Below are 21,132 nucleotides of genomic sequence, written 5' to 3' on the forward strand. Positions count from 1 at the left end.
GTCACCACCAAATCATTCATCCAGAGGTGACACCTGGTATAATCTCACATGTGCTCAATCCCAAAAATAAATTAATTAATAAATTAATTAATGCAAATAAACCCATGTCTGTTTAGGCTAATTAGTGAGCCCTGGTTGTGGCCAGCCATGTTTCCCCGCACCTAGCCAACAGAGCAAGCATGTGGGCCTCCCTTCTGTGACCTGAACTCTGGTCCTCAAAAGCATATCATCAATGGAAGAGGTTGACTGGATATCTGAACGTTGTTTAACTCCAGATCCAAGCGATGTCCTTCCACTTGTTTGCATCCTCTCCTAAACGTGTCAGTGTATTCCTACTCTTTTCCCTGGGTATTAAAATGGAGTCCATAAACCCTTTTATTCAAGCATCTTCATTTGGTCTGTGAGTCTTCTATTTCATTACCTCTAGGACAGCCTGCCTCGCAGCAGTTTGCCTGAAAGCCCCCATTGCATCGGGTTAGTTTTCCACAGGACAGCTCAGTCAATGCAAGCAATAATCTCCTCTCAGAATGCCCCTGCCTCAGTAATCTTCATTTTACCCTGTTCATGTTCTGTGTTCCCCTTGTGGCATTTATCACGCCACCCTGGGGTTCACGCTTGCCTCCTTTGTTTCTCTCTCTGGCCTGTGAGCTCTTTGAAAGGAGGGGTGAGTTTTACTCGTTTGTCTCATTTTCTCTTAGCAAAGTGCCAACCATAAAGTAACTACTAAAAAAGCTACTGCATGCGACCTCCGGAAGAAACAGCTGAATGGGTTACCTGCTGTTTTTGCCTTTCTCTCATTCCCCAGTTCCAAGACTGGTGTAATAGGGTGAGTAGCAAAACCCAGCCTGCTTGCACGGCAACATGGAGGTGGTGGAAGAGCCGCAGGCGCCCTGCAGGGAACAACCTACATCAAGTGTGTACAGCATTGCTAGCAAGCTCGGGCCTTGGTGGACTGCATCTCCCTGTCTCACTTTTATTTTTTCCTTCACTTCGGTGGCTACAAAAACAGTACTGGGGGGCTGGGAGGCTTTTCCCTCCACCTCCCACCTGAAAATGGTTGAAGGCTGAGTCCCTTTAGCCTAGCAGTGGTTCTCAACCTTCCTAATGCCGCGACCCTTTAATACAGGTCCTCATGTTGTGGTGACCCCCCCAACCATAAAATTATTTCCGTTGCTACTTCATAACTGTAATTTTGCTACTGTTATGAATCGTAATGTAAATATCTGATATGCTATATGTGTTTTCCGATGGTCGCGACCCACAGGTTGAGTACCCCTGGAAGGGGTCTTGAGCTCTCAAAGACGCTAAATGAATGAAATCCACTCTAAAATGAATGAGTACCTAAACTGTGGCAAACATTAGAGATACAAGAGAGTGATTTCTCCCCTCAAAACATTTACAAGCATCTTCTCGGAGCCCATATTATACTCAAAGTAATAAACACCTATTTTTTTTTTAATAGTTTAAAAAGAGATGCATTTTGGAATACTTTTAGCTTGAATAAAATTAATGAAATAAAATGTGAGACCTTAAATAAAGGGTCTGTTCTTGAGGTCCTTTTAACACAGGTCCTTCTACTCCACGGGTTAGAAAGATTGGGGTGCAAACATTTGGCTTCACGATCAGGCGTCGAGATTCGCGAACAGAACCCAAGTTAGCCAAACCTGCACCCGGGAAGAGGCGGCCCCCGGGACCGAGCAGTTCCCGAAAACAACAACATCTCGCCAGCGCAAGAAGCAACTGTTGCCTCACCTTGAATCATTCATCCGCCCATTGACGCCGCCTCGTCCTTTCCGCCGCGGGGGGGCGCCAGGCTCCTTCCGCTCTAGGCTCCCCCCGCGTCGCTCTCTATGGTCGCGCCGGGCCCCTCTAGCTCTCGCTCGCCGACCTCTCGGTGGTAGTGCGAGGGCGCGCCGAGGAGCAGGCCGCGGAGGTGGCGGTGCGTGGTTACAAGTTCTGTGCGAACCCGGGCGGCGGAGCTCGCGCTCAGGTGGAACGGGCCGCGGGGGAGGTTCTGGGGGAAGAAGCGGGGGCGGGGGCGTGGGCGTGGAGACGGGTCCCTGGAAAGGAGGGAGACTCGGGCCGGGTCACGGAGGCCGGAGAGGAGGCCCGGAAGCGGGAGGGGACTTTTCTGCAGCCTCCCGATCCGCCGATCTCCGACCCGGTTCATCCGACGCCCCTTGGTGCCCAGGCCCTGCGCGGTGGCCGCCGCATCTGTCGCGTCTGCGGGTTGTCGCCTCTCGTCCGGAGCCCGGGAGTCCTCAAAGCGATGGGTTAGTGGATGAGGTTAAAATATGGTGGCCTTCAACCCCGTACCCAGCGTCTCTCTCTCCTGTTTTGTTTTTATTCTTTGTAATCGGAGTCCTCCCGGCCCTAGATGTGTGGTTGAGGCCGGAGGCGGAATAGTAGTCGTTTTTTTTATCCCGGTACCATGAACATAGTAGGTCCTCCTTGGACGGATCTGGTGGCCTGAAACATTTGGATAGAGCCGCTCACAGGGGCGTCAGGCCTGTGACCTCCACAGGGTTGGGGTGGGAAGGATTGCCGCATCCTGGGGACTTAGTCGCATTGATTTGGGGAGATTTAGGCCTCTTGGGGTGAGATTCCTATCCTTTCTGGACAGGTATTCGTTGAAAAGACGTTGTGAAGAGTCTACTAGGTGTCAGTGTTGTGCTGGAGACGTCAAGGGTACAGGGGACCCAGGTGATTTCTTGCCCTCACAGAACTAATGTGTAAGGGGGGGCGGGGGGCGACTTAACAAACAACGAGCCTGTGATGAGTGCTATGCAAAGGGAAGCCCCCGGAGTTCTTGTTCCTCCACCGGATGATAAAGAAGGTGATGCCATAGAGTTCTGTCCTCCAACAGCTGAGAAAGCACCGTGAGGTCAGCTCAGCTCCCAGGGAAGTGCAGCCAGAGGAAGGAGGGCCTGCAACCCTGGTATCTGGGCGAGGCCCCGCAGATCGGGGGACACTGGCTCTGTCCGGAAGGATGCCTCAGCCCGGGGAGCCCTCGAAGCGATGGGTTAGGACTCAGTGATGGCGAACCTATCACATGCGAGCTCATTTTTTTGGTTGATTTTTCTTTGTTAAATGGCATTTAAATATATAAAATAAATATCAAAAATATAAGTCTTTGTTTTACTATGGTTGCAAATATCAAAAAATTTCTATCTGTGACACGGCACCAGAGTTAAGTTAGGGTTTTTCAAAATGCTGACACGCCGGGCTCAAAAGGCTCTCGCCATCACCTACCCCTTAGGTGGATGAGGATTGAAATAGGGTGGCCTTGAACCCCGTAACCCGGGTAACCTAAGCAAAGAGAACAATATAAAGGCATACAACGGAAAAGAACAACGCAAGTAGTGTAGTTTTGACGGCAGTGTTGTGGCATTTAGAACACGTGATGGCATTCTAAAGAGCCCAGACTGTATTTTCTACAAAGTGGTAAGAGAAAAAAAAAAAGTGTTTTCCACAGATTACAGTTCCGTTTCACAATCACTTACTCGGCATCCATAGCGGGAACCTGGGATTGTTTGACAATCTTGGTCTCATCCAGAATAAGGTAGAGTGAGGAGAGCTTTGCGCATGACTCTCGGTCTGGAAACTACCTCTCAGTTGTTGCAATCCCTCCTCACTTCCTTCCCTTTGGCCTTTAAGGACCAGAGGAATAGTGACAAATTGCAAATGGATTCCAAAGATGATCTGAAAGTACACTGGACAGAGCATTAAAAAATCTGAGGGAAGTGCTTTGGGTGAGCCTAACTAATGGATTCTTCATATAAAGTAAAATTTGGTTTGGATGTGTGTTTGGATGTTTAATTCATTTAGCAAATACATGTCTGATATATCAGCCATTGTGTTAGCTTGGAAACTAGAGTTCTAAACTTCAGATTCTTCATCTGTAAATGGGAATGATAGTACCTCAAAGTTGTAAAGATGAATGAGATGATGTTTGTGTTATCGCTGTGCCTGGCTCTCACTAGAAATATTTTAAACTAGAAGCCCCATGCAGGAAGATTCGTGCAAGAATAGGCCTTCCTTCCCCTGGCTGCCGGCTGGGCAGAAGCCTGCTTCATTGCCATGGTGATGAGGCAAGTGGCCCTGCCTCCCTCATCTTTGTCACATCAATTTGCATATTCCCTCCTTATTGGCTGTGGGCGCCACCATCTTTTGTTGTGGAGTGCTGGTTAATTTGCATATTCCATCTTCATTAGATAGGACAGTACTATGGACTATATATTTGTTTTAAATTCTCTTTACCTTTCTTATTGGCTCTAGGCCTTTACTTGAGAATTGAGATTATCTCGTCTTGGCTCTTTAGTCCTTGTGTTAGTGACTACGTAATGTACATAGTTAATATTTGAAGGTAATTGGCACAAAAGTTGACAGTTACAAGAGGCATGACTTTTTTATGTGTGCTCATAACTAAAGCTGCTGATTTGCATAGTAGGGGTCGATGAAAATATTTTCATTAAATAAGAGATGGCTTAGAAAATGCTTGACAAATTATAAGAACTTATACTTCACCCCTACTCCCAAAGGGCATTTTTCATGAAGGGAAGGATTCTTGACTTAACTTAAAAACTCAGAAAATTGCTCTAACTGGTTTGGCTTAGTGGATAGAGCATCAGCCTGTGGACTGAAGGGTCCCAGGTTCAGTTCCGGTCAAGGGCATGTACCTTGGTTGAGGGCATATCCCCAGTGGGGGTTGTGCAGGAGGCAGCTGATCCATGTTTCTCTCTCATCGATGTTTCGCTCTATCCCTCTCCCTTCCTCTCTGTAAAAAATCAATAAAATATACTTTAAAAAAAAAAAACTCAGAAAATTTTTATTTGGTTAAATTTCCTCTTAATACTACTTTTCCCACTAATTAGGAGACTGGTCAAGTAAAAAGCTGTATTAATGAGAAATCAACATATTGGAACATAGTATTACTACACTTCCCCTAAAAATTTTGGGAAGAAAAATAATTAGTTTCCTTTGTAATCTGAACTTCCCTCTGCTATTGTTTTCAGACAGTTTCATTTTAAACTGAGCAACTCCTATAATTTGTTCATAGGAAGTTCGAATTCCTTTTAATAACAGGTAAGAGGTGGAACTTAATTTGAAGCTGGCACCAAAGAAAGATCTCTACTTACTAGAAAATGCCAAAAAATAAATAAATAAAAATTGCATAGTAAATGAGGTTGCTAGAATTAGCAAATAAAAATATGGGATTCCCAGTTAAGTTTGAATTTCAGACAAATAACAGCTTATTTTTTAGCAATATTTGGAACATATTTAATGTGAAAATTATTTGTGCATTATCTAAAATTTAACTTTAACCGAGCATTCTGTATTTTATCTGGCAACTCCAATAGCAAGTAATTCTAACCCCACAGTGACACCTAAGGAATGGATGCTTAGAAAACAGTATAATTGTGCAGACAGTTTAATTCCTTCAAGTGTTCCTCCAAAAATTACATACAGTACTCAAAGTGTGCCAAAAACAGAAGACTTTGTGATACTGGGACAGAGAAGAAATTCTCAAACAAAAATGCACATATCAAACGAAATATATCACAAAGTCTTCTGTTTTTTTGTAAATATACTTTCATGCTTAATTCTTTAATCCAACTGGAATTGATTTTTGTTTGTGAGAGAGAAATCTTATTCTGCCTTTTTCCACATGGTTAGGCAGTTTTCCAAGCATCTTTCATTAAATTCTTCTTCCATTAATGTGTAATGCCCACTGATTTATAATACCATATGTTATACATCTTCCTCTTTTCATGGATCTATTTGTCTATATTATGCTGATACCAGCTTTCATTATAATAGTTTTATAGTAAATGTCCTACTCTGTTTTTCTTCACGATTCTCTTGGCTTACTTGGACCTTTACCCTTCCATGTAAACCATTTTACTAAATTCCAAGAGGAAGTAGGCGGAACACCTAATGGGATTTTGATTAGAATAGTTTTGAATTTATAAATTCCTGGAGAATTGACATATTTACTATAGACTTTCCAAGGCATATTTCTTCAGCATTTATTAAAAGTATCTTTTTTGCCGAAACCGGTTTGGCTCAGTGGATAGAGCGTCAGCCTGCGGACTGAAAGGTCCCAGGTTCGATTCCGGTCAAGGGCATGTACCTGGGTTGCGGGCACATCCCCAGCAGGAGATGTGCAGGAGGCGGCTGATCGATGTTTCTCTCTCATCGATGTTTCTAACTCTCTCTCTCTCTCTCTCCCTTCCTCTCTGTAAAATATCAATAAAATATATTAAAAAAAAAAAAAGTATCTTTTTTGTCTTTCTGTTTGATAATTTTGCCATAAAAGCCTTAGGTGTCTTTTTTAAGTTTTATATGTTTTGTAAGGTATCTTAAAGTGCTTTTGGTTTCCAATATTTTTGTTGAATTATCTTGCTACTTCTAATAGTTTGCTAAAACCTCATATTTTCCATGTAGATAGTTAAATAATCTTTGAGTAATATTTCTTGTTTCTTTCTTTTCAATTCTGATACCTTTTAATATGGTGTTAAATGGAAGCTGTGACAGCAGGTATTATGTAGTTCTGACTTTAAAGGAAATGCTTCTGATGCTTCATGATTAAATATAATAATATTTCTTGTATACTTTTTGTTAAATACCTTTCTTTTCCTTTTTTGCTAAGAGTTTTCTTTCTTTTAAACAAGTATTGAGTTTTATCAAATGCCTTTTCAGTTTCCCAGATAAAACATTTACAGCACAAATCTGACTCTCTTTAATATTTTCTTCAGGGTGACCAGCATATCACTTATTGGAGAGAGGTCAGTTGCTCAACAGAATTAAACAGGAAATTTGCTAGAATCAAGAATGATGGATCCGTGTTCAGTTGGAGTTCAGCTTCGTACCACAAATGAGTGCCATAAAACCTTCTATACTCGTCATACAGGTTTCAAGACTTTGCAAGAATTGTCATCAAATGATATGCTTTTACTTCAACTTAGAACTGGAATGACACTTTCTGGGAACAATACAATTTGCTTTCATCATGCAAAAATTTACATTGACAGATTTGAGGATTTGCAGAAGTCATGTTGTGACCCCTTTAACATCCATAAAAAACTAGCCAAAAAAAACTTGCATGTAATTGACTTAGATGATGCCACTTTCCTGAGTGCAAAATTTGGCAGACAGCTTGTACCTGGTTGGAAGCTTTGTCCAAAATGCACACAGATAATCAATGGAAGTGTGGATGTTGATTCTGAAGACCGGCAGAAAAGAAAACCTGATTCAGATGTATGTATAGTAGTTATTTTTTTTTGCTATGTTATTTCTACACCATGGGGTTTTGTTTAACTATAAGGAAGTCATATTTACATTATTGTTTACTAGAGGCCCAGTGCACGAATTCATGCACCAGTGGCGTCCCTCGGCCTGGCTGGCGGGATCAGGCCGAAACCAGCTCTCTGACATCCCCCAACAGGTCCTGGATTGCAAGAAGGCACAGGCCAGGCCAAGGGACACCACGAGTGCACGATCGGGACCAGGGAGGGATGCGGGAGGTTGGCCAGCCGGGGAGGGACCGCGGGAGAGCTCCAGGGCATCTCCGGCCTATCTTGCTCAGTCCTGATCAGCCAGAACCCAGCAGCAAGCTAACCTACCGGTCGGAGCATCTGCCCCCTGGTGGTCAGTGCACGTCATAGCAAGCGATTGAGTGGCCTTAGCATATCATTAGCATATTACACTTTGATTGAACAGATGACCAGACACTTAGCATATTAGGCTGTTATTGTATAGGATTATACTAATCAGCATGCAGTGAATGTAAAGTTGGGGAAGTGAAAATAAATGGTGTTTCTAAATATTTCTAGATACCTAGATCAGCGATTTTCAACCTTTCATCTCATAGCATACATAAAGTAATTTCTAAAGTTCTGTGGCACGCCAAAAAAGATATATTTTTGGCCAATGGACAAAATACACAGGTATAATTTTTATTTCATTTACACTGGACAGCTGTTGTTGTGTTGGCTGTTGTCGTTTCTTTATTTGACAGTTTAAGGGGAAAGAGGTCAGTTCCCCTGACTACATAGTCCAGTATTGCATGTTTTAAAAATTCTTGCAGCACACCAGTGTGCGGGGGCACACCAGTTGAAAATCTCTGACCTAGATTGAATGATAAAGAAAGTAAGTTTGGGAAAGGAATAACATAATATGCCCAAGACTCTCTTTAACCATATCAAAACAACTTAAGATTTCATAAAGCTCTCTTTGGTGTAGAACAAGGACAAATATGTCAAAGGAGCACTGCTTAAAATTTCTATTTGTAACTAATTTATAATTCTTGCAGCTGGGAAGAATTGTAATTTTTCATTATATTAATAAGTCAAGAGGTAACTAAATTTTAAATTATGTATAGTGCTTTCCTTTGTATAGTGCTCCCCCTAGAGGCCTATCTCCGGGACTCAGTGGTATCTTGCAGTTCATACTAAGTACTTGCTGCTGTCACTTCACCACTTTATTTATCGTTGCTCTTGAGGAACGTATCACATAAAGCTGTTTCCCCCAGGTAACAAACTTAAACTCTTCACCATCAAAATTTGTAATGCATTTTAGGACTTATTCTCTGCTTTTGAAAACATAATAACAAGAGAAACTTTTCTGAAGGACTCAGGATCATTAGTAGGACCCTCAGGTTATAAAGCAGTTTTTCTGACTTCTCTCACATGTTGGCAACAGCTATTTCAGTTTTCACCGTGTCTGTGCCCTTCCTCTCCTATATGCCAGAAATTAAAATTAGGTAAGGAAAATATTACATGTAAATTACCAATAAATTTTTAATATGGTCCAGGGCTGTAAATTTTGTTGTACTTGGGCTCTAAAACCTTTTTTTTTCTTTTTTTTGTGAGTTCCAGACTGTCTTCCAGGTTAAGGAATAATCTGGATTAACAGTAAGTGAAATAGTAATAAAATATGACCTGATGTCAAATTGGTAATTTGTTTACCTTTATTCAGGGAAGAACTGCTAAAGCTTTGAAATCATTACAGTTTGCAAATCCAGGAAAGCAAACTGAATTTCCTCCAGAAACTGGTAAGAGAGAAAAAAGAAGGCTTACAAAAAGTGTAACCTCCAGTTCAGACAGGTAGGCTATGTGTTACTTCCGACATACGTTAACTTTCTGACTCATATCTGTGTTGTTCCCCTATCTTTCTCTTAAGTTTTGAATTTTCTGGGTTAGTATTTTAAATTGGATAATCTGGAATTGGTAAGAACATCTGAAGGCCTCATAAATAATTGACATCTTTTTCAACTTGAAAAATTTGTTTCTAAGAAAGTATCAATGAAGTGAACAAGATAATATTTTTGCATAAGAATTAAAATAATTTAAACAAACTATTCTTAGAATTAAAGTAATTGAATTTTTTGAAAAGCATTGATGTATAATTGGTATATCTGCTGTATGAGTGGCAGCAGGAAAGTAAATTTTATGAGAAACTTTATAGGTATGAAATGGAAAAGTTATGGTACAGTCACCAGAGTGAATGAGGAAACTAAATTGTTTAGATGTGACTTTTTAAATTGAGCATTTCTAAAATATAAATTGATAAAGAAATATTAGTATAATCATTCAGAATTTTCTACAGATTGCATTTATTCTATCTGTTAAGGTTTTCTGTTGAGTCATATAAGTATTTTTAAGTCAGATTTGCTGCAATCCATCAAAGAACTTGAAACAGATTAGTTGCAGCATAAAAACCAGTAGGGTAGTACACTGTAATAAAAATAAAATGATATTCACAAAGCAGTAAAGAGATTGGTAGCCAACAAAAAGTACCTCTATTAACTACCCATTTTCCTTTTCTTAACGGTAAGGGAAGTTTTAACAGAAATATACCTATTTTTGGACAAAGTTCTTGTCCATTCTTTTGTTGAGTTGATTTTTCAATGGACTTTGAGAGGAATTTTAGGCTTATTGTATTTGTGTCAATTCTTCAGAGTAGGGTCTCTTCTGACGAAGAGTTCATACTACTGCTAGCTGTAGAGTAGCCTTGAGTCTGGTAAGTTATGTACCAGTTTGGTAGGACTTCATCCCTAATTCAGAATATTTTATCTCCTTAAATTTTTCCATTACCTTATTTTCAATTAAGTATTCAAAAAGTGATATACTTGTGAGGTGTAATTCGCCTTTGTTTATTTTACAGACAAGTGATACCAGCCAAGAGTAAGGTCTATGATAGCCAGGGTCTCCTGATTTTCAGTGGAATGGACCTCTGTGACTGCCTGGATGAAGATTGCTTAGGGTGTTTCTATGCTTGTCCTGCCTGTGGTTCCACCAAATGTGGAGCTGAATGCCGCTGTGACCGCAAGTGGCTCTATGAGCAAATCGAAATTGAAGGGGGAGAAATAATTCATAACAAACATGCCGGATAATTTGTAGCATTTCATTATGGGATCTTTAAAGTACTTTCTCTATTTCTAAAATTCTGTCATTCTCAAATGCATTTTAAAGTTGATTGCCAAATGACAAAAATTTGAAAACTACCTTAACATGCACTCAACCAGCGCTAATATTGTGAATTTATTTCAGCAGCCACTTAGAGCCTATCTGGGCCAATGTAAACAAGTAAGGCATAAGCACTCCTCAATTTGCACAATTCACAAAGCCACAAATTCCGATAACAATGATTTAGTTGAATAACACCAGTTCCCTAACAGTACAGTTCAAATTTCAGTTTCCAGGATATATTAACCATGAGTAAAGTACATGAAGTAGTCACTGTGAATAACAGATGTATTTTATGATCAGTGGCCAATCACATTACTTCTCAAATTCTGCTGGAGGTTGGTCACTGCACATCTGTTAATCAGTCCACTTTCAGACAGCAAAGCATACAGGTATATTTCCTTGCCCCACATGTGACATTTTATAAAAGTAGGTAATGGAAAGAATGGGCAAATAAATTAAAAGTGATAATGCCAGACAGAATTGAGATTCGAGGTGAACGTTAATGGAGTTGTAGAAGTCGCTGATCATGGGCATGTTGACAGTGCTGCTTTTCAACCTAGAGCCTCTGGATATGCAGCCAGAGAAATTTAGTGGCAGCAAACTTCCCAACATAAATGAGGAAAGGTTTTGTCCCCGAGGAAGTGATGTTAGAAACTTCACATTAAAGGAAATTGCAGAAATATTTTACGACATTCAAAGTACAAATGCTGAAATATGGAAACTAATCCAAATTTAAAGGAGAATGACAATTTGCTATGGTATAAGTTACTGGACAAAAAAAAGCAAGCACTGTTTAAATGACTAGATTAATTTTTTACAATGAAAGAACATGAATTCTCAATCTTTCTAATGTTTTAAATTACAGTGTACTAAATACTTTTATAATTTTTCCATTTACATTTTAACTGAACAGAACAAGTATCATTTTCCTCATTGATTATTAACAAAGATTGGCCATTTTTTTATGATCCCATACTATCATGCAAGGCAAGAACTGCCTGTAACTGAGAAAAGTGCCTACTTTAGGAAAAATTAATTTTGATGCAGTGGTTGAGTGCTAAACTGTTTTTGGAATAATCCACATACCTGTACTAAAATATGCCATTTCTTCTCCCCACTTAAACTCTTCAAATAAATGTTTTAATACTGTAAACCTTTCATTGTTTAGACCATGCTTTCTTGCTGAAAATGTGTTCTTTGTCGCAAAAATCTTATTTCTGTATTTAAAGCAAAAATATACATAAGTATATAAATAGATGTTGATTGCAATTAGAGGACTAAAAAAAGACTCCTTAAGGGAATAATAATAACAAATAGAGAAACACTGGTTGAGACTATAAATTATTTGGAAATTGAAACTTGATGTTGGGATTTGTATGGGTGTTGTTTGGAGGATGGAGGTGGGTGATAACTTCTCTCTGCCCTTTATTTTTTTAAAACATAAAAAAATATGTTTTAAAATACCTGTTCTAAATCTTTCATTATCTAGGATACTGCCACTAATCTAGATTTTTGTCTTGTCTTCCCTAAATATAGTACTTTAGTTGAATCAGATGAGCTTAAAACAACTTGAGATATTTTTTAGCCATTGAAACTATAAATTTATACAACCAGTTTTATTGACCAATAGAGATTTATTTTTATTTTTGTACACTCTTAGTATCTCTTTACTTTGTTGGAATGCCATTTTCAACCATGAAATTAACAGTCATTTTTAAGATATAATTGTTCACTGACCTAGTTATCAAAAGTACAGTTAATTCCTTCATTTAAACGTTTCAACAGCACTGGCAAAAAGAATATTTTAGCTTCATATGCTTAAATAGCTAAATTTTCTTAAATTAAGGAAATATGTTCTTATAAAGGACTTAAACATAGACTCCAATTTTGTCTGAACTTCCAGGATCATTAGACCTTCTTAATTGCATTTCTGCCATCATTTCTTAGAGACTCTGTTTAAAACGAATATCTTTTCAACAGAATACATGACTTTAAAAAATTCAAATATTTTAATTTCAGCATTACTTAGTAGAACACTTTTGTGTTATTTTCAAAGATAGTAAGTTTTTCAAGGGAAAATTTTTTGGAGAACAATTATCAATTATGCTAATGTTTCTTTATTGTGCCTATTTAGGAGACCAAGTTTTTAACGAGCATGCTAAAGGTTTGTAGAGAACGATATATCTGATTTTTATCACAAGTCCACTTACTGTTTTTTAATTTCAGAAATACAGAAAACAATAAAATTGTCTAGACCCTTTTAACATTTTGCGGATGATTCAAGGTGGCTAAATTGTTTTAGAATGCTATTACTCTTTTAAAAAGCAAAAATAAAAGTTCAGTAACATTTAACTTCTGCTGTATGTGGCTCCTGGTGGAGAAGTTAATATGAGACCACAAACATTGATCTTACACAATGTTTTGGCCACAAATGTTAAAAGTAAAAATGTGTGTATACTTTATATTTGAATAAAATAAATGGCATCCCATGTGATTTTTCTCGTGTCTTTTTCAAATATAAGAAAATAACTTTGGAATATTTTATGTACGATTCTTCTGTTTTTAAAATATTACATCTAGTTCAATGTAACAGGCTATTCTAAAACTGCCTGGCATGGATTCAACTAAGTAATTTTTAGCAGATGTATTTTGGAGCATACATATACGTATACATATATAGGCAGTGATTTATTAATACAGAATATAATTTTAGTAAGTTCTAGCATAGTTCTTAACTTTTTGGAGATCAGAGACCCCTGTGAAAAGTTGATGAAAGCTATGAACTCTCCCCAGAAAACTAATATTCATGTACAGTAGGTCCTCCGGTTACATAGGAGATCCGTTCCTACTGCGCAATGTAACGCGATTTTGCCAAAAGTCGGAACCACCTACATAAGCACCTACTTCACTCACATGGAGCACATACACAGTGCCATGTGATGAAGTGAAACAGTAAAAAAAATTAAAAGATAATTCCTGACCTTTATTTGTGGTAAGTAATAGAAAACATAAAGCACATACGTACATACATCTAAATGATGGAACTTTTTTTATATAAATACTGTAAATGGAAGATGGCGACGTCACCATGAAACAACGTATGTCGAGTCCGATGTAACCCACATAACCCGAGTGAAGCATCCATCATATATAAAAACTGCTGTTTGAAATTTTAACCCTGCTATTTCTGGCTTCCGTAAATGCTTGCTGGCTTAAATAATAAGGAAAATAAGACTACTCCCATTTCGGAGACGTCATTAAACCTCCAGACGAAGTTATTAGTGCTGGCGTCAGGCCAAGCCTTTGGTTGAGGTCTCAAAGCCCCAGCACATAGGGCCCTTTAAGATCTTGCAAAGGGAACCGGAAAAACCCCATATTTGAGAGACAAAGGTAAAATAGCATAAATATGGGAAACTTCGTGTGTGATGGCATCCAGAATTTGAGAGACATTTTCCTCTGGGCTCGCGCGTAATAATAAATGTAACTCCATCTCTCTAAGCGTTGCTTGGTTCTTCTCTGGTTTTTTTGTAACACGAGGATTGTTTGTACTCACAAATGTTCCATGTTCAGAATCCCTGAACATGGATTGGAGTTCCTGAGTAATAGGAAATATTCTCTAAACCAGTTAGTTTTTTTTTTTTTTTAAACCAAAGGTGGCTGTCTGAAGTGTACTTTGGTTTGTTGAAGGTAGCTTTTTAAAAAAAAAAAAAAAAAAAATTGGAGCAATTCAGTTTTTTGAAAGAGCTGTTCCAAAAACTCAGCTCCCACTGTGGCCTCTCATTCTCACCCCTGCCTCCGCTACCCTTTCCCCCGCCCCCCCCCCCAAAAAAAAAAGGAAATTTACAAATCAAGTAACAATGTAGAAAACTGAGGTGTCTTCAGTGGACTAGGCTCTAGTAATTAGAGATTTTCCATTTCACTGTGGGTTACCCTACTACAAAGAGTTTAACATCCTCCTTGCAAATGCGTGTGGTACTGCCTTGGTTTTTGCTGACATCTGCTGGTATCTTCATGAAAATAAACCACAGCTACTACTGGCCACTTACTCTCATCTCTTCTAGGTCAAACTTTAAGCACTGGTAATTACATTGAAGTGGGAAATTAAAACAAAAATTCTAGAAGTAGAAAAGCTTCTCCTGTTAGCCTTCTTAGGACTTGCCCAGCAGTTGTCCACCATGGTAGGTTTAACTTTTAAAAATATGAGTGAGGATGCAAAAGTATGCATAGGCACTTTTTGGGTTGCTTTTATTTTTATAAAGTGGCAAAACTTAGAAAAATGATGTTTTTATCTACGTATCTTTTTTAAATTGTCAAACACTTCATTGAATGCTTTCTTGATTTAAAAGGTGTAATAGGCTTCCATAGAATATGTATCCCAACTTGTAAATTTTTTGTGATGGTAAAGTGCTGAGGTTTGACTCATTTTACCAAGATAATTTAACTTCTAGAAGATGGAGGAAATTGACCAGATAAAGCAATTGGGTTAATAATGCTATATCTTATCGCTTCTCGGCCTTTTGGCTAAGATCAAGTGTAGTATCTGTTCTTATCAGTTTAATAATGCTATATCTTTAAATGCAATTTGAAAATATTTAACTACAGCTTATGAAGTGGCACAATTAAAATACATTGTTTTTCCCCGTGATTGAAACCATGAGGGACTACTTCCTTCGTGACACCTAATGATTAGAAACTTCAATTTTTCATTTCATCTCACTACAAGCAAACAACTGTTTTATTCAGGAGTTGCCAGAGTTTTATTCAAGAGTTTCTAGGCTATGGTTTTGAGATAAACGGGCTTACTAAAAATAAAGTGTGTGCAAGCATTGATAAAACTGCCAAAACCTGAAACTATCAACTTCAACAGCTAACATTTGCAAACACAAAAGAAGTTGTAGGCTCATGATCTTCATTGGAAGCATGCTGGATAATACTTTCTTTTACCCAATTCTTTTCACAGGCACATTTTACTTTAATGAAATAACATAAAAACCAGACGTTAGCTCAGGGTTCAGGATCTTTGTCCTTTCAAGAGAAAGAAAACATCTAAAATCAAGTTTGAAAACCTTAAAACAGTCTTTAATTGGAGACCGTTTGAAACAATTCAAAATGTAAATAGGGGCTCTGTAAATATCTTGTTATCAACAAACAATCAGAACAATGAGATAAATCCAAATTAAATTGGTTTTAATTGTTTTAAATTCTGGTAGCTGAAATTTATTATTTGGGCTTCAAGGTAGTATTTACTTGTATTCTTTGATGGACTAAGATAAAATAAGGGTGATACTGGTACCATGTAAAAGGTTTTTATGAGATTCTGGGTAAAGCACGAACTTAATTTTGGCATTAAGATAGGTAAAGTTGAGTCCTAGCGGGTTTGGCTCAGTGGATAGAGCATCAGCCTGCAGACTGAAGGGTCCTGGGTATTTCAGTCAAGGGCATGTACCTCAGTTGCAGGTTGGATCCCTGGCCCCAGTCAGGGCACATGCAGGAGGCAAGTAATTGATGTCTCTCTCTCACATCGGTGTTTTTCTCTGTCTCTCCCCGACTCTTCCACCTGCTCTAAAAATCAATGGAAAAATATCCTGAGGTGGGGATTAAAAAAAAAAAAAAAGTGATTCAGGATGTTCAGTGAACTGTGGCATCATTAAGGTTTTTATCTCAGACTTCCCCAAAGGTTATTTGACCTTTTGATTTGGATTGCACTTTTACTGTTTTTCAGTTTAGCATAATATAGTGAGATCAAATCGCTTAAGAAACAAGAGCTTAGACTGCCAGTCTGAAATGACCTGGAGAGAATTGTTCACTTGAGTTTTTTCTTTTTTTCTTTTTGGGAAATAAGGTTTTTAAAAATGCCAACAGCTTCTAGTCACTCAAGGCTTAGTGAATGAGATTATGCAAAGAGAATTTCTGCATAAAATATAGGCCCTACTATTTGGGGCATGCAAATTAGATTTCTTTTTCCAAAATAATTTGGCTCATGGCATTCCTAAATTGGGCCACAAGAGGACGTTCCTATAGGAAATGTTGAAATGAAAAAAGAAACATTTCCAAAAATTTTCAGCAAAAGTTTGCAACTCATTCCAAAAGGTATAGTTGAACAAATGCATATATTCTCTTTGATGTATTTGTATCAAAGAACTACACATAGATTTAAGCATCAGAGAACAGATGAAGATCCCTAAGAAACCAAGCCTCACAACTGTGACACCCACAACCCACATTAGAAGGCTCCTCTTTTAAAAGAAATGGCCCTAGGAGATTCTTTATACTCCAAATTTCATTTTTCCCCGCTCCCAACTGATTGGGTTGGTGGGAGACCTGACCCAAGGAAAGCTAATCTTTATCTTGGCCAGAAGCTTATAAGTCGGACAAATGTTAAGGAAACACTGCCCAAAGGAGAAGGTGATTAACTGCACCAATCACATTTGGGAAATTAAATTTTTAAAAATTTATCTTTATTGTTGAAAGTATTTCCCATTGACCCCCTCCACCCAGCACCCACCCCACCCCAGGCCTTCACCACCCTATTGTCTGTGTCCATAGGTTATGCATATATGCATATAAATTCTATGGTTAATGCCCCCCCCTCCCCCCGAGCCCCCAGAAGGTGAGGAGGAAAGAATTCAGTTTGTATAAGGAGAGATGAATTGACAGAATAGCTAAGACACTCTAATGGAATGCTAGGGTTCTATACATAAACACTCAGGAGGCAGCAACTGCTAGGGCTGCCACTGAGTTACGGGAGCTGCTACAAGATTTATACATCTGTTATGTCTCAGAAATAGCCAGTCTCAATGAAGCCTGGCCACACAGTCAAGATCCCTCTTATTTGTGTACTAGAGGCCTGGTGCATGAAATTCGTGCATCGCAGCCCCAGCTGCCTTGGCTGGCCCTCGCAGCCCCGGCTTCATCCAGAAGGTCGTCTGGACAGTTGTTCTGCCGTTTGGTCTAATTAGCATATTAGCTCTTTATTATATAGGATGAATACTTCCAACAAACACTCCATTACTAAAGAGAATCTTAAGGAGTTAGTTCATTCACCCAAAGAGCTTTACTAATGAATACTCTGCCCTTCTGGTTTAGAGAGAAGAGACTGGAGGTGAAATGTCATGCTGCTGCATGTTAGTAGGTCTGGAGTAGGAGCAGAACATTTGCATTTCTAGCCAGTTTGCAGAGGAGGTCGAAGTGGCTAGTCTGGGAACCACACTTGAAGAACCACTGCTCTTCAGGGGTGGTTCTCAACCTTGTATGCACATAGAAATAACTTATGGAACATCAAAAAAATTCCTTTACCTTGGCCTTACCTCCCAGACACTTGATTTCACTGGTCTTGGGTTTAGACCCAAACTGAGCATTGAGAGGCCATCTTCCTCATGGCTCAATGTGGGATCACTCAATTCAAGAAGATAACTGTGACGGTTGATTTTATGTGTCTACTTGGCTAGGCCATGGTATCCAATATTTGGTCAAACATGACTCTTGATGTTCCTGTGAAGTTTTTTTTTTAGATGTGGTTAGCATTTGTATCAGCAGACTTTGAATTAAGCAGATTACCTCCCATAATGTGAGGGGCCCTCATCCAATCAGTTGAAGGCCTTAAAAAATACTGATGTGCCCCAAGGAAGAAGGAATCCCACCTCCAGACTGCCTTCAGACTCAAGCTGCACCATCAACTCTTCCCTTGGTCCCCAGAATGCAGATTTTTGGCTTCCCAATCCCCACAGTTTTGTGAGCCAATTCCTTACAATAAATCTTTCTCTCTGTATATACATCTTCTTGCTTTCATTTCTTTGGAGAACCCTGGCTAGTACAATAACCTAATTAGTCTCCATTCCAAGTTGGTTCTCAGAAAGTCCTGGCTCTAAATCAAAGAGTATAAACCCTTAACTAGGTTTTTTTCCCCTATATCTAGCCTTAACGTTAATATTAACGTTTAAATAAAAAAAAAAAAATTGAAACCCATAAAGAATATTTGTGAGTTTATTTGAGCCAAACTGTCAAAATATGTCAAGAAGCAGAACCTCAATGAATTGAGATAATGCTCTGGAGAATGGGGAGTAATATCTTGTTTTTATAAATTACCATGAAAAGGAAAATACCTAAGTGGGCTACATGAAATCCATTGGTGACAGATTAAGGAGGTGGAATAAAGCAAAGCGGGGGAAGCTTCTGGGATAAGATAAAAAGTGAAATGATGGGCATGTGTTTCTTTTACATAGATGGATACAGGACAGTTTAACATAATTAACAGAACAATGAGGGAATGTCCTGGTGCCATTTGTTGTGCCCTGAGGGGTCCGGGGGGTGGGAGAGGGGGGAGGGAAGTTACAAGTTACCCAGACATTTCACAGATATCTTATCTTTGAGGCAAAAAGACAAATGGGCTCAGTAAAGATCTAAGTTGATCTTTGTCAGGGAAAATACTGGCCTAGGATATGACTACCCACTATAACCTGTTTGTAAATATTTAATTTTCAGACCATCTTTTGTGGTTATTGTAGGTCTTTGAGTTTGCACAACCACTATGCAGGCCTTCCCTGAACTAGTCAGGTTAGCATATGGTCCCTTTTGTCCACAATATATAAGCATTCTTGAATCTGTTTTAGGTTTTTTGTTCATTTTTTCTCTACCACCCAGTTAAAAATCTATAGTGTATTTTATGCCCAGTATTAATTCCCCTTTTTGCTGTTAGCACTTAATTTAACTTTGAGCAGCCACCCTTTTACTCTCAGACCATGTAGTTCAAATGGCATTGACCTCTGTGGTTCCAGGGGCGGGCGCAGCACTAAGTCCTGGCCTTTGAGAATGCCGCATCTCCCCAGCCTTAGAGAATGTTTTAAGGGCAGGTACATGACTAGCCAGGCCAATCAAAGCCAATAAACATCAGCTTTGCTGGGGCTAGAGAAAAAGAGATGCTCTTTTTTCAAGGAGGCTTGCTAAGCTTATAGATTTAAGACTGGATCTATTGGTGGCTGATCTGGACAAGATTTAAGAAAAATCTGCCTTAGAATGAAAACATAAGTAAAACAGAAGCCACGGTCCAAGACAGACAGGATCTGTGAGTACCTGGATTTAGTTACATTGGAAGTCACCCTTGAACTCAGTTACATCAGCCAATCATTTTCTCATTTTCCCCACGATTGTCCCTTAGGTGAATACAAGGTAGTGACCAGATGGAGAGTTAGCTCTGTTCATATAAGTATAAAACTCACCAGCGTTCAAAGGTAAAATGGCCTGTTTAAAACCCCTGCCCTTAACACTTACATACAGTCATCCCCCCTTATCCAACAGTTTCGCTTTCTGCACTTTCTGTTACCTGAAGTCAACCACGGTCTGAAAATATTTAATGGAAAATTTCAGAAATAAATAATCTATAATGGTTGCCATTCTGAGTAGCGTGATGAAATCTCGCAGGGCCACTCCTTGCCCCCCCCCCCCCCCATGGGAATCATCCAGCCTCTCCACACTGTGCAGGCCCCCACCCGTCAGTCACTTAGGAGCCGTCGGGGTTCTCATACTGACTGTGGTGGTATCACAGCGCTTGTGTTCAAGCCACCCTTATTTTACTTAATAATGTCCCTAAGGCGCAAGAGTGGTAATGCTGGTAATTCAGATAAACACCATGAAAAGCCCTAAAGTGCTTCCTTCGGTGAAAAGGGTGAAAGTTCTTGACTTCATAAGGAAAGGAAAAGAATCATACACAGAGGTTGGTAAGGTTTAAGGTGAGAACGAATCTATCCAGGAAATTGTGAGACGAACCTATCTATGGAATTGTGAAAAAGAGAAAAAGGAACTTGTGTTGGTTTTGCTGTCACACCTCAAACTGCAGAGTTACAGCCACCATGCATGATGTGCTTAGCTAAGATGGAAAAGGCATTAAACTTTATCATTGGGATGTGTGTATAGGAACAGGCATAGTCTATATGCCTGAAACTGTCCACTGTTTCAGGCGTCCGCTGGGGGTTGAAACATATCCCCCGAGGAATAGGTGGGGGAGGGGGAGCTACTGTACATTTTAAGGAGGGGGAGCAAGCAGCTGTGACCTACAACTATATCTATATTTCTCCAAATCCTTGCAGAATCTTGTCGCTCACGGACCTTAACTCCACTTTCTATTAAGGACAAATGTAGCATACACTGTGGTAATTTGCTACTCAGGTCTGAAATTTTATAATTAAAAATAAGATATTTATAATTAATAATTAATGATAAAGAAACAGACTATCAATGTTTGATATTTTGGTTGGTATTTTTTGCTTTTTAAATATATATATATATATTTTGTTGATTTTGACAGAGAGGAAGGGAGAGGGATAGAGAGTTAGAAACATCAATGAGAGAGAAACATCAACCAGCAGCCTCCTGCATGCCCCCAACTGCAACCAAGGTGTATGCCCTTGACTGGAACCGAACCCAGTGCCCTTCAGTCTATAGGCTGGTGCTCTGTCCATTGAGCCAAACCAGTTAGGGCAGTATTACTTGCTTTCTAAGCACTTAGAGTGTTTGAAAGTTGTTTGCGTACCTGAAGCATTCTTTCTGTGATTCTATGTTTCATAGCTACAATTCAGTTGTAGGGGAAATGATCAGAGATTTTTTAATAGTTCAGTCTGAATTAATTAACTTGTCAGGCAATTAAAGGTATTTAATTGCCTCAAAT

General features: G+C 39.1%; 1 protein-coding gene and 1 non-coding gene across 12 annotated transcripts; both read left to right on the forward strand.

The window, feature by feature from the left end:
- The first annotated feature begins 1,882 nt into the window (after window positions 1–1,882).
- Window positions 1,883–12,966, forward strand: LOC118664952 (ADP ribosylation factor like GTPase 14 effector protein). 11 transcript variants are annotated; one of them, XM_036325706.1, is made up of 7 exons: window positions 2,031–2,273; window positions 2,624–2,703; window positions 2,867–3,752; window positions 6,759–7,260; window positions 7,836–7,949; window positions 8,980–9,107; window positions 10,168–12,966. In XM_036325706.1, exons 4-7 carry the CDS (start codon window positions 6,835–6,837, stop codon window positions 10,394–10,396), a joined length of 897 nt encoding a protein of 298 aa, XP_036181599.1. In that variant the 5' UTR covers window positions 2,031–2,273; window positions 2,624–2,703; window positions 2,867–3,752; window positions 6,759–6,834; the 3' UTR covers window positions 10,397–12,966. The 11 variants fall into 11 exon arrangements, with proteins under 11 accessions (XP_036181596.1, XP_036181606.1, XP_036181605.1 ...); XM_036325709.1 differs by having other exon boundaries at window positions 3,658–3,752; XM_036325708.1 differs by lacking the exon at window positions 2,624–2,703.
- A 2,007-nt stretch (window positions 12,967–14,973) lies between these two features.
- On the forward strand, window positions 14,974–15,156 carry LOC118665617. Its single transcript, XR_004970709.1, has one exon. It is a non-coding gene; the product is annotated as a U2 spliceosomal RNA (small nuclear RNA).
- The last annotated feature ends 5,976 nt before the right edge of the window (window positions 15,157–21,132 follow it).

This window comes from Myotis myotis, unplaced genomic scaffold (assembly GCF_014108235.1).
Source record: "Myotis myotis isolate mMyoMyo1 unplaced genomic scaffold, mMyoMyo1.p scaffold_m19_p_10, whole genome shotgun sequence".
Classification (NCBI taxonomy): Eukaryota; Metazoa; Chordata; class Mammalia; order Chiroptera; family Vespertilionidae; genus Myotis; species Myotis myotis.

What these genes read in the sequence shown, in the direction of transcription:
- LOC118664952 (XM_036325703.1), top strand. Translation starts at nt 6,835, where the DNA reads ATGATGGATCCGTGTTCAGTTGGAGTTCAGCTTCGTACCACAAATGAG. An exon ending in CCAATGGACAAAATACACAG is followed by an intron (nt 7,950 to 8,979) that starts GTATAATTTTTA and finishes ACCTTTATTCAG; the next exon opens with GGAAGAACTGCTAAAGCTTT. An exon ending in GTAACCTCCAGTTCAGACAG is followed by an intron (nt 9,108 to 10,167) that starts GTAGGCTATGTG and finishes TTTATTTTACAG; the next exon opens with ACAAGTGATACCAGCCAAGA.